Here is a 13,674-nt window from a genome sequence, read left to right as displayed (position 1 = left end):
GAAACGCGTGGAACAATTTAGAGAAAAGATTATTGCCGTAACTGCCAAGAAAAGAAAAGAAAAGAAAAGAAGAGATTTCGAGAAGATTTTGGAGAGATTTAATCGGCCTTTTTGATATAAATAGATTGGTTGGGTCATATAGAAGGGGTGTCGAGAGTTTGGGAACCTGAGGAGGGCCAGAGAAGAAGAAATCAGAGTTCGATCAAACTCTGTTTCTGCTGCTGCTGAAGAACACGAAGAACGGACGTCCTAAGACAGTCGTTCTTCAACAGTGTTTACGACAAAGTTGTGGGGGTCGCAGCTGCAGTATCAACAGCACTTCATATATATCGTTCTTCTTGTAACAGTGAACAACGCCTTTGCAACAGTTATTTCTGTTGCGATTTTTCTGTTCAATTGTTTTACTCCCTTTTAATCAACTTTTGAGCTTTATACATGTATTTTGAGATCATGATTAATATGAGGAGCTAAACCCTAATACTGGGATGACGGAGGAAACCCTATTTCACGCATGTGGTAATTTTAATAATTCTTTATGACTTTTTGCACTTATTTTAATTGATTCATGATTTTCACTAATTAGTTTTGATTTCGTTTGATGGTGTATGCTTAGACGTAAGAGCTTTTGATACACCATGCTTGTGATTTACATCTAAAGTTTTAAAAATCTATTTTTGGCAAAGAATAAGAGTCCATATTTTTAATATTTGAGCTATAATTGATTGGAGTTATTAATTGAGTCACATGAATGAATTTGGTGGAATCCTGAATCTCAGTACCTCTCGATACTGTGACAGCTTTCCTTGTACATATTATATTAAGTCTAAAATCGAATCTCAACAAGTCCGAGAAACGAACACTTTACTTACCACTACAAAATTACATCATGTGGGGGGTCCCATAATTCTGTGAAACGTGGGAGTCGGTTTCTTTAACATTTTCGTAATCTTTATCCATCCCGAGCTCTTAAAACAAATGTAGAAACTACCATATAGTCATAGGAACAATATAATATAGTGAGTTTGGTCTTGTTGACCTAGTCAACTGTTTGTTTGGTCTGTTTTAAAAAATACATATATATACTCAAAGAGAGAAGAGAATTATTTTCTGATTTATTTTCTCTTTCCTCCTGTTTCAGATCTACTTCTCCATCTCTGTTTTTTCTTCTTTTGTTGATGAAGACGACGACAACGATGATGATGAAAATAATTCTTCTTCTTTCGTTTTTTATAGGTTTTTTGATGAAGATGATAAAGTAGATTTGTGATGGAGCTGATGAAGACGACGAAATTTTTTGTGTTTTTTCTTCTTTTGTTGTTGCTGTTGCTGTTGAAGATGATGAAGATTTACGTTTCTTTAATATTTGTTCTCCGATTTCAAATGAACTTTCAATTTTTATGGATTTTTGTTGTGTGTTCATGTTAAAGAATGAACTCTGTTTTGTGTGTGTGTTCATTTTAAAGAATGAACTCTGTTCTAGGTTTGAATTAGTTTGTTTTTGATAGGTGTTCATTTTGACGAATGAACTCTGATTTTTGTTCATAATAGTGAATTTTGATTGGGTGTTCATTTGAAAGAATGAACTCTGTGTTTTGTTCATAATAATGAATTTTTTGTTGTGTTCATTTTTTAAGAATGAACTCGAATGTACAAAAAGCATTACCAAGCACCTGATTATTCATCAAACAGAATGAACTCATATAAGAAAGTAAGTAGGAAGTTTAGAGTCATGAGAGAGAATGAACTCAAACAATTATGAAAATGCTAAAATAGTACGGAATGGTATTTTGTCCATTTTATATTTTCAAATAATTATTTTCAAATTTTATTTAAAGTTCTCTCTCTTCTCTCATCTCTCTTACTACTTCTTCGTCTTCTGAAAAACCATCATCAACAATCCTTCTCTGCTCAGATCTGGTCATTTTGGACCGGATCTAAGCAGATTTCTTCGCTATTTTTTGTTTTCTAGGTTAGTTAGTAGTTTTAGCTTAGTTGTTATTATGTTTTCTACTTATCTACATCATTATGGTGGTTTTATCTACTCTTTTGAAGTTTATCTTCACTTTAATGGTGATTCTTGGTTATTCGGTTGGGTTTTAAGATCAATAAGATGCTCTCCAAGGACGAAATGTTCATCTTTGTTATCTCTGGTAAAGAAATCTTCATCGTCAACTTATCCGGCGACGAAATCTTCAACGATGATTTCTTTGACAACGGAAGTTTCATCACTAGTTACAAGAATTTGACAAAATCACTCCTATTTTGGGAGCACATCTTTCTATAGAAGAAAAACAAACTAAATGGTTGGAATTTAATTCCGAAAAAACCATTCTTCGATTAATTTAATCGAATCTTAATTCATACTTGTATTTGTCTTACTCCTGTAATCCTTCTATTTCTCTTATCGGAATTTCAGTATTGTACTTTTATGGTGTGTTCTTGTTATGTTGTGTTCTCTTATTTTCGATTTTAAAATCATTGTAACCTCGAATTTCCATTAATGAAAAGGTTTTTTATTTATCAAACAAATGGAAAAATATATCCAAATAATTATGGACCAAATGAAACGCCTTTTACAGCTAAACCAAACAGTCTTAGGACCACTTAAAGATGGACCAAACGATAACTTCCCTAAACAAATTTGATTTCTTGTCGATAATTTCGCTATATAAATCATTGTTTTCTTTTCTTTCTTCAATTACAATCTTATAAGAATGTCGACTCTGCACCGATTTATCAATAAAGACAAACGTGTACAATGAGTAGCCGTGGCATTATGAAATCCACGTACGTCAAGATCACTCCTCATACGGGAAAAGGGAAAAAGTGAAAAATATCTAATAACCAATCTACACATCAACAAAATATCAACAAAAATTCAAGTTTATCCCTTTCTTAATAAGTTTCTTAAGAGTCTGATTTTGCGTAGAATTGTGTATAACGAGATAGACGAAATTTTAACAAACCATCTGTTTAACTACACCAAGTGGATTGGTTTCTTTGCTTTTACTCTCCATAAAATGAGATACGACGACGAGAAATACTTAAAGACAATGAAATAGTTTTCACAAAATTGGTTAAAATGACCAAAATCAACAATTCATGGGTAGAAAGGACACTTAGATTTTGATACTGTTTAAATGGATAAAAATGTAAAAATAGCCAGGATGTAAACAGTTTCATCCTACCCATTTTCAAATACATTTTCTTATTTTTAATTTACATCAGGATGCATCCAAATAATTAAAATAGAGTCCGATTAAACCATGTTTGAGTTTAAGTCGGGATGAATCCAGTTTCATCCTTGCTATTTTTTTGGTGTCAATTTCACCCATACTAATTTTTACTCGTCCATTTGAACCATGTTTTAAAAATATTTGGACAAATGACCCATTTTCCGAATAATTTTATTATGCTGAACCGTGTTGGAAGACAAGAGAAGGCTATTATTGGGGCGTCACACTCCAATAGAGGGGCTTCACTTGGATTCTTAATGTCCAAAAAAAATGGTTATGGGATATCCTAACACATATACAAAATGTCTAAATTACCCTTTAACTAAAATAAAAACTTAAAAACCATAGAAGTGATTTTACGTCCAGGTTTGAATTAATTCCAACCGTAGAATTTTATTTGCATGTAGTTTTACGTCCAGGTTTGGATTAGTTCCAACCGTAGAAGCTCATTTTATGTCCAGGTTTCTTTTAATTCCAATCATAGAGTCCGATTTTACGTTCAGTTTTCTTTTAATTCCAACCGTAGAAGTGATTTTACGTCCAGATTTGAATTATTTCCAACCGTAAAAGTGATTTTACGTTCAGGTTTGGATTAATTCCAACCGTAGAATTTTATTTCCATGTAGTTTTACGTCCAGGTTTGAATTAGTTACAACCGTAGAAGCTCATTTTACGTCCAGGTTCTTTTTAATTCCAACCGTAGAATCTGATTTTTGATGTCTAGTTTTCTTTTAATTCCAACAGTAGAAGTGATTTTACGTCCAGGTTTGGATTATTTCCAACCGTAGAAGTTTATTTTACAATCAGTTTTTCTTCCCACAAAAACTTTGTCCCAGAATTCACCAAGTATACAACAAAAGTCATTAATTTAATTTTTATCTAATTAAATTAAATTAAAATTAACTAAATAAGGATTGTTTAGTCATTACAGTTAGATAAGGGGTTTTTCATATTACTTATGAGTAACCCGTTTTTGTCTTATTAGGTGACGCCCCTCTAATGAAATGTGACGCCCCAATAATAATCTTCTTATTGAACTTATACTCTTATTTCCTTGGAACCCACTTAAATTGCCTCGCGTTTTTAGGGGCCATCAATTTATACTCAGCCAAAGACTCTAGTTAAGGGGTACCCTATATGATATTGAAGTTACATAAATGCCCTTCTGGTAAAACTGTATAAAAACCAAATCAAAAAAAATTCTACTCATTTCAACTATTCTTCTTCCAGTTTCATATTATCTTCTGATTGTGGAAGAAAAAAAAACTTTCCCTCGTTCTTGTGTTCAACCGAAACATCGCCGTGAATCGTAAAATCAAAACATCGTCGATTCGTTTATAAAACAATGGATAAGGGAAATGAAACCCACAGACCTAGAACCAAAAACGTTGATCGGCCGAATATTGTTGGCCATATCTTCTTGGATACAAACTGGTAATAATCGGCAGTTTAATGAATTTGTTGGCTCCCGAATATATTTAAGTAGACACACAGTATTCGGAAGTACACTCACTACCGAATATATATATATATATATATATATTGAAAAAATCTCAAAATTTCTGATATAGGAAAAATCCCATTTAGGGGCCAGTATTTATTCGGAAGACAATATAATGTTTTATACCTCCGATTGTGTAGGATAAAATTTTAGAGTTTCTGAACTCCAGTTGATGAATATTCGGTTGTAAACATGTTTAGTTATATTCCGATTGTTTTTCATTCGTGAAAAATATGTGTCTTCTTACTTCCGAATTTGTTCATTCGGGTTATAGTTGTGTACTTTGTCTTCAGATTGTGTAGGATGAAAAATTTAGAGCTTCTGAACTCCAATTGATGCATATTCGGTTGTAAATATGTTTAGTTAGCTTTCGATTGTTTTGTATTCGGGAACAGTATGTGTCTTCTTACGTCCGAATGTGTACATTCGGGTTATATTTCCATACTTTGTCTTCCGATTGTATAGTTTGTAAATATTGTTCCTTTCTTTGTTTTTTAGACAAAGTCGAGAAAGGAGGAAGAAAGTGACAGCTAGTGCTAGGAGGGAAAGGAGTGCCAAAGATAATTCAAGTGCTGCACAAAGCTTACAAGAACAAAGCAGTCAACAAGGAGTGCAACCAAGTGCTGAACAAAGTGTAGAACAACAAGGCAGTGAACAAGGGGTGAAACCAAGTGTTGAACAAGCCGTTCAACAAAGTGCAGAACCAACTGCTCCACAAGTTACACCCCACCATGAAATTGAACCAGTTGATCCAGTGTCAAGAGTAGAAGAAGAAGGACAACCAAGTGGTACCCAAAAAGCCAAAAAAGGAAAAGATTGTGTAAAGAAGGATATTGCTAAGAAAGCATCACATCTTGTCCCTCAGCACTTGAAGAAGAAGGGTATTCCAGCAGGCACAATCCTTGGGCTACCGGCGGATGGAGGAAAATTGCTATTTGGATACAAAGACTCATGGGCCAGAGAAATATACGAAACCGAGGTAATAAAATTACTATTTTTTATTAATGTATTGTCTATATGTTATATCGTAATATTTGTATTAAATATTTTTTATGTACTTTAATAGGATCATCAAGATGCGGTCCGTTTACTCAAACCTACTGCCGCACCAACAAAAATGCTTGCGTGGCCTTTATCCGGTGAATGTGAAAGGTTCAAGTCAATTCTTGCCAACTCGGGGTTAGCTAATGCCGGCGAGAATTCATTGTTGGAACATGATCGTGTGGGCATATCGGCGTTCGTGGAGAGAATGTATCCTGAGACCGATACTTTCCATATGCCGTTTGGGGAGATGACGATTACTCCGGATGATGTTGTGCAGATTCTTAACCTTCCCGATCAAGGCACAACTGTGAAGTTTAACTACACAAAGCAGTTAAGTTGGGCACAACTTTATGCTCTAACTAAAAAGTGCTTAGGTTGGGATGAAGAGACAACAACAACAGAGTTTAGGAGGCATGCAAGTTACAGAACAAGACAGATCAACATTACAGCTTTGATGAATATGTTCCGAGGCACCTTGGAGAAGGAAAAGAATGGAACGTTAACTGATGATCAAGTGAACCACGCTGCTACATTGGGATGTGTCATATTTCCCAATACTTCTGGCAACCGGATCGACGCCAACCTTATACAACTTTTGGATCCTCTCCATGAAGTCGGTGACTATTCTTGGGGCACGACATGCCTATCATTCTTGATGGAAGAGTTGAGAAAGGATTCGAGGCTAGGAACCTTCCAAGTTGCCGGGAACGTGGCTCTATTGCAGGTTTTTTTCTTTAACTCTATAACTCACTCTATAGTTATTCGGTAGACAATACATATGATGCATATTCATAACTCCAAATGAAGCATATTCGGTAGGAAATGATTCATCTCTTTTTCCGAATGTTGGTTATTCGGTGGCTAGGTACTTATTTTGTTTTCCGATTATATATAATCGGAAATATTCTTTTGATATTAGAACCGAATATACAGGCCAGAAAAACTATAGGTTACTGAACTCCAAATGACGCATATTCGGTAGGAAATGATCCATCTCTTTTTCCGAATGTTGGTTATTCGGTGGCTAGGTACTTAGTTTTATTTCCGATTATATATAATCGGAAATATTCTTTTGATATTACTACCGAATATACATGCCAGAAAAACTATAGGTTACTGAACTCCAAATGACGCATATTCGTTAGTAAATGATACATATCTATTTCCGAATGTTGGGTATTCGGTGGATAGGTACTCAGTTTTATTTCCGATTATATATAATCAGAAATAATGTTTGGAAATTACTACCGAATATACACAATCTATTTACTTAAACTTGGTTTCTTATGTATATAGGCATGGATCTATGACCACTTCCCTATCCTGAAGTTGGACGGAGAGAACCCGGGGTGGTGCAAAGGTACTCCTAGAGGAACAAAGTATATATTTGAAGACAACCGTTCTAGGACAAAAGAGCAGCAGTTGATTCGCATGAGGGAGATTTTGGACCAATTGAAGGCCTCAGACGTATGCTTTGATCCATACAAGGAAGATCGAGCCAGTGGGCATATAAATGTTCGGTCGGACTTGTCCCTTTATTTTGGACCATTGTGGCACCCCACAGGATATGTGATGTATAACCCCTCTAGGGTGATGCGACAACACGGGTATATACAGCATCAACCTGTGGAAAAAATGGGGGATTACTACAAATTGGAGTTGGAGTTGTGCTCTTCTAGTGGTGATAATCTCACGATTGTTCACACAGGCCCACCTACTGTTCTTGATAACTGGGATAAGAGGAATGACTTCATTATCAACACTGGTAGACGAACCACCCGAGATCCCATGCCAGCTGAGAAGATTAAAGAGGTTAGAGATCTAGTTGATAATATGGATAACGAAGATTATGCTGCCCAGTTTGGGAAGAAAGTCACGAAGAGGCATCCGCCCAAGGTGGCAGTATCAAAGACGGGTAAAAGAACTCGAGCTTCATCGAGCGCTGAAGGTGCTCCAACTGAAGGTGCTCAAACCCGTGGTCGTGCAGGACTGGGAGGTAGTCACGGTCGTAAAGTAAAGAAGAGCAGATAAATGACAATGATTTGTGTTGTACATTCGGAAGTTTGGGTAACTAAGTTTACTTCCGATTATTTCAAGTTCAAAATTTGAAAAGTATCAGTTTTTCCCAAATTCTGATTTTTGGGCCATCGTACATTCGGGAATTTACAAAAAAAAAATTATCCTCCGAATATTACAAGTTCAAAACAAACCATGCCATGGCTCTAGGTGGTTCCAAGGGCCAATATAGAAGGTTAGACAACCCATATTCAGAAGTTTGGGTAACTAAGTTTACTTCCGGTTATTTCAAGTTCAAAATTTGAAAAGTATCAGTTTTTCCCAAATTCTGATTTTTGGGCCATCGTACATTCGGGACTTTACAAAAATAAATTATCCTCCGAATATTACAAGTTCAAAACAAACCATGCCATGGCTCTAGGTGGTTCCAAGGGCCAATATAGAAGGTTAGACAACCCATATTCGGAAGTTTGGGTAACTAAGTTTACTTCCGATTATTTCAAGTTCAAAATTTGAAAAGTATCAGTTTTTCCCAAATTCTGATTTTTGGGCCATCGTACATTCGGGACTTTACAAAAATAAATTATCCTCCGAATATTACAAGTTCAAAACAAACCATGCCATGGCTCTAGGTGGTTCCAAGTGCCAATATAGAAGGTTAGACAACCCATATTTGGAAGTTTGAGTAACTAAGTTTACTTCCGATTATTTCAAGTTCAAAATTTGAAAAGTATCAGTTTTTCCCAAATTCTGATTTTTGGGACACCGTACATTCGGGACTTTACAAAAAAAAATTATCCTCCGAATATTACAACTTCAAAACAAACCATGCCATGGCTCTAGGTGGTTCCAAGGGACAATATAGAAGGTTAGACAACCCATATTCGGAAGTTTGGGTAACTAAGTTTACTTCCGATTATTTCAAGTTCAAAATTTGAAAAGTATCAGTTTTTCCAAAATTCTGATTTTTGGGCCATCGTACATTCGGGACTTTACAAAAAAAAAAATCATCCTCCGAATATTACAAGTTCAAAATTATCCGATTTTCAAGTTTTCGGAAATTTTATTTTGAGGCCACTATTATATTCGGCAGTCAAATAATGTTAAACTATTACCGATTGTAAAGGATAAGAATACTGAGTTTTGAATTTTTTTGAGGAATTCGTTTTTGGGGCCATTCGGAGGTAAATAACTCTACATAACTACCGAATGTAGATTTTTTTGGAAAACCAGTTTGAGGTTTTTCTCATATTCGGCAGTAAACTACTATCTTGGAACTACCGAATATACATATTTGGTACTCAGTGTGTTATATCCGTAAGTTTATTCGAGAAATTATCTACCGAATCTGGGTAGTTCATGGCATTCAATGCATGCAATAATCGGTTTTTCTTGTTTACAAAAGCACACAAACGCATGCAAATCGAGTATTTGAGTTTCTTAACACAATACCTGTGTTTTACATGCATCGTTAGCTTCAATATCAGGCGATTCTCCATTTTCTTCCATGAAAGAGTCGTCTAGGTTTTCCTCTCCACAAAAGTTTGGATCATTCAACATATACCCCAAATCGTCTTCGCCATGATTTTCACCTTCTTCTTCATATCCATCCATTTTTGTAGTGATAAAATGGGTTTTCCCTTTTTTCCTTCACCTTCTTCTCTATAACTCTAACAACTCAAAAATGAAAAAGAAATGGAAAAAATGAAACAGAAATCATTCTAATACTGCACCGACTACAATCGGAAGTCTGGGTAAATTTTTGTCTTCCGATTGAAATCGGAGGATAAAAATGTTATCATATCCTCCGAATATATAAGGGTAATTTTGCCATTACGAATTACGCGAAATAAGGGCTGGCTACATTTTCCCTTTGGGTGACCTTTTTTGTTTTATTGTTGGCCCCTAAATCCTTTTGAGTGGCCCCTAAAAACGCAAGGATAAATTGTCCCCCAACTAAAACCTGAAATTTCCTCTATAAATAACTCTTAAAACCTCCTCTCCGTTAGATTCTCAAAATTTCCTCTCCCTCTCTCTATATTTCCGAACCGATAAAAAATGGCTTTAACGCTTCATTCTTCATCTTCGTTTATCAATGCAATAGACATAAAAACCTTAAAAACACAAGAAGAATCCTTAATAGGATCCATCTCTTATGCTCAGCTAAACTCATCAACATGTCGTCTACGTGTGAAAAGCTCAATAAAGATCGAACCCGTATCAAGTGATAACAAGTCTCATACGTCGATTTTCGATGGGAAGAGAGAACATGAGATATTGGAGAAGTTTCATGGACTATCAGGTGGTCGGAAGACGGGTTCAGGTGTGCCGGTTTTTGTTATGTTACCACTTGATACGGTGTCGATTGGTGGGAATCTGAACAGAGCAAGAGCCATGAATGCTAGTTTGATGGCATTGAAAAGTGCAGGAGTTGAAGGAGTTATGGTTGATGCATGGTGGGGTTTGGTCGAGAAAGATGGACCATCCAAATACAATTGGAATGGTTATATTGAGCTTATTCAAATGGTTCAAAAACATGGTTTGAAGATTCAAGTTGTCATGTCTTTTCATCAGTGTGGAGGAAATGTTGGAGATTCTTGCAGGTAAGAAATTAAACTCTTCCTTTCAATATTTAAGCTTTTTCATTTTTCGTGTTCCCTCGTAATTTCTGTTATCAAAAATTTGCGGAAAAACTCAAATATAAAAATAAATTTTTTATTTTTCTCAATATCTTGTGTTAACAAATTTCTTCATATGTATATAATTCTGTTTCTTTTTTCAAATAGTTTCGTGGTTATATTAATAATCTTTCTCTTTTGAACAGTATTCCTTTACCACCATGGGTACTAGAAGAAATCAGCAAAAACCCTGATCTCGTATACACAGACAAATCTGGTAGAAGAAATCCTGAATACATATCACTAGGTTGTGATTCATTACCTGTTCTTAAAGGTAGAACACCCATCCAGGTCTATTCTGATTTCATGAGAAGCTTTCGTGAAACATTCTCAGATTATCTTGGAGGAGTCATTGTGGTAAGCCATTTTATTTCTTTTCGCTAATAATAGGCATAAATTAGAGCTTGAGAGTTGAAACTAAATCATCGAAATGAAATTTGGACGCATTATTGTTGTTGCAAAATGAATAACTCAATGTCCGGAGAGAACTATCTCACTTTGTGGACCAAAAGCTACTCCCTTTCCGCGTATGCAAGATATAGGGGCCGTTTGGTAACCATTATTTTAATGGATTATCATCCCATAATCCATTATGCAGATTACAATGGATTCTATATGCGTTTGGTAACTATTATAATAATTGCTTATTTTAATCATAATTGAAAAAATCCATTATTTCCATAAACAAAAAAAAGTTGTTTAAAAATTATTATAATCAATTATTTTTTCTTAATAAAATTGAGTTGTGTTTATTCCTCTTATTTTCTATAAACTATCAAGAGAGGGTTAAAAAAACACTAGGGAATTTAGAAAAAAGTTCTAAATCATTATTTTTTCCACTACTTTTAGGGAGCATTTTTTTTAAGATAATCAATTATTTGATAAAGGTGTTTGTGAAAATTTATTATAAAAATAATTATACTAAAATCATTTATCTATTTTTGATTATCTATAATCATAAATAGATAATCATAAATTTTACCAAACAAGGCCATACTATATATTTTGTTTCGGAAAATTTGTTTTTTTTTATTAACTCGATATTCAAAATTCACAGGAAGTACAAGTAGGAATGGGCCCTTGTGGAGAGCTAAGGTACCCATCTTATCCAGAGAGCAGTGGAACTTGGAGATTTCCTGGAATAGGAGAGTTCCAATGTTATGACAAGGTAAATCAACACCCACTTACACTGCCTAGCAAAAGTGACTCATTGTAGATGATAAAAATTTAAAAATTTGCTTCCTAGTAGTTATATTATCTGTGTATAAAGTCTACAGTCTAAACACAATTTCTATGTTGTTAAAAACAGTACATGAGAGCTTCTCTGAAAGCGGCATCAGTAGCAATCAAAAATGAAAAATGGGGAATAAGTGGACCTCATGATTCTGGTAACTACAACCAATTCCCAGAGGATACCGGATTCTTTAAAAGAGAGGGAACCTGGAACACTGAGTACGGTCAGTTTTTTCTAGAATGGTACTCCGAAAAACTAGTTGAACACGGTGATCAACTGTTAGGAGCTGCAGAGGGGATTTTCCGAGGGACCGGAGCAAAACTATCGGGCAAAGTAGCTGGTATTCACTGGCATTATGGAACTAGAGCACACGCAGCTGAATTAACTGCTGGTTATTACAACACCAGGAATAGAGATGGATACTTGACTATTGCTCGAATGATGGCTAAGAGAGGTGTTGTTCTAAACTTTACGTGTATGGAGATGAGAGACGGAGAACAACCTGCACATGCAAATTGCTCTCCTGAAGGACTAGTAAAGCAAGTCAAAATGGCAACAAAAACAACTGGAACGGAACTTGCAGGTGAAAATGCACTGGAAAGGTACGATGAAAGCGCATTCGAACAGGTATTAGCAACGAGCAGGTCAGATAACGGAAATGGATTAACAGCCTTCACATACTTGAGGATGAATAAAAGATTGTTTGAAGGTGAGAATTGGAGGAATTTGGTTGCATTTGCAAAGAACATGTCTGAAGGTGGTAGAAATGTTGGACTCTCTGAATACGATACTGGTAAATCGGATCTTTATGTTGGCCTTATCATCAAAAAGGATAAGGAAACTAAGGAAACTGTACTAGTGTAAAGATTCATTGTAGTTTCAGAATGAATTTTAAATAGGAAAAAGATAAGGGAGTAGAGCAAACCAAGCAGTCCAGAGTGATGCTCTCGACTCCGTAGCGGTACGTCAACCAAAGGAATAATTTGATTCGAAACGAATGGGAGTCGTTAATGGCCATTAACCCTCACAAAACATCTGAACGCAATAATGTTTAGGGCAACAATATGCGAGGCACGGGCACCTTTCCACTTGCTTGTGCTCTTTCAGGAATTCATACAAAAAGATAAGCTGACCTCTCTCTTCTCTGTATCTTTTTGTACAATGAAGATATATTTGTAAGCTTAATTAGAAAGAATTTTTTACGTATAATGTAGGATTATGTGTGTAAGTATGTACAGCATTTGTGAATGAATATTTATAAAGAAGATTTTGAGATTATCTATCGTTTCGAGCCGGTTTCTTGAATCTCTCTTTAATCGGCTAGCTACTTTCTTGAATCTCTCTCTCGTATTGTGCAAGAATTCAACTTTTTGTTCGGAAAGTTTGAAAGCTGCTATTCCCTTTAAATTCTTCACAAACGCATTCATATATCCCATTATAGTCGTCCTAAATGCAAGTTTAATTTTGAAACATTTATGCACACCCTAATAACCTGCAATTGTCTTACTGGAGTTTGGAGACTTGGAAGCGTACAAACAAACCAGTTTCAAAATTTCATCTTTCACCAATGCTTATAAAGATGCGCCTGAAAGAGCCGATAAATTCACATTGATTACGTGCTTGATGTGGTCCAACTGGACTAACCGGAATAATGTAGTTCATAATGAGAGATCAGAACAACAAACTGTTGTTCTAGCAAGAGCAAAGTCAATGATCCCGAGCTCTATTAAAACCACATCACTACAGAGAATATCTACAATCTCTTCATTGGAACTAGATTGGATTTGACCAAAATAAATATCTATGGTGCTGGGAACCCAAACTCTTCGAACGGGGAATGGGTTTCATTCTTAGAGATTCAAACCATAAATTTGTTTATGCTCAGTCAACTTACTTGATATGTTTTCCTGCAGAAGAAGCAGAGACTCGAGCAATCAGCGATTCCTTGACGGTGGCTTTGGAGAA

General features: G+C 35.4%; 1 protein-coding gene across 1 annotated transcript; it reads left to right on the top strand.

Moving 5' to 3' along the window:
- Positions 1 to 9,810: 9,810 nt before the first annotated feature.
- LOC113302616 (beta-amylase 3, chloroplastic-like) lies at positions 9,811 to 12,997 on the top strand. Its single transcript, XM_026551561.1, has 4 exons — positions 9,811 to 10,400; positions 10,622 to 10,832; positions 11,533 to 11,643; positions 11,785 to 12,997. The coding sequence occupies exons 1-4, from the start codon at positions 9,856 to 9,858 to the stop codon at positions 12,571 to 12,573; spliced, it is 1,656 nt and encodes a 551-aa protein (XP_026407346.1). The 5' UTR covers positions 9,811 to 9,855; the 3' UTR covers positions 12,574 to 12,997.
- Positions 12,998 to 13,674: the final 677 nt, after the last annotated feature.

Source organism: Papaver somniferum, chromosome 8 (genome assembly GCF_003573695.1).
Source record: "Papaver somniferum cultivar HN1 chromosome 8, ASM357369v1, whole genome shotgun sequence".
Taxonomy (NCBI): Eukaryota; Viridiplantae; Streptophyta; class Magnoliopsida; order Ranunculales; family Papaveraceae; genus Papaver; species Papaver somniferum.
This window is presented reverse-complemented; position numbering and strand designations above follow the sequence as displayed.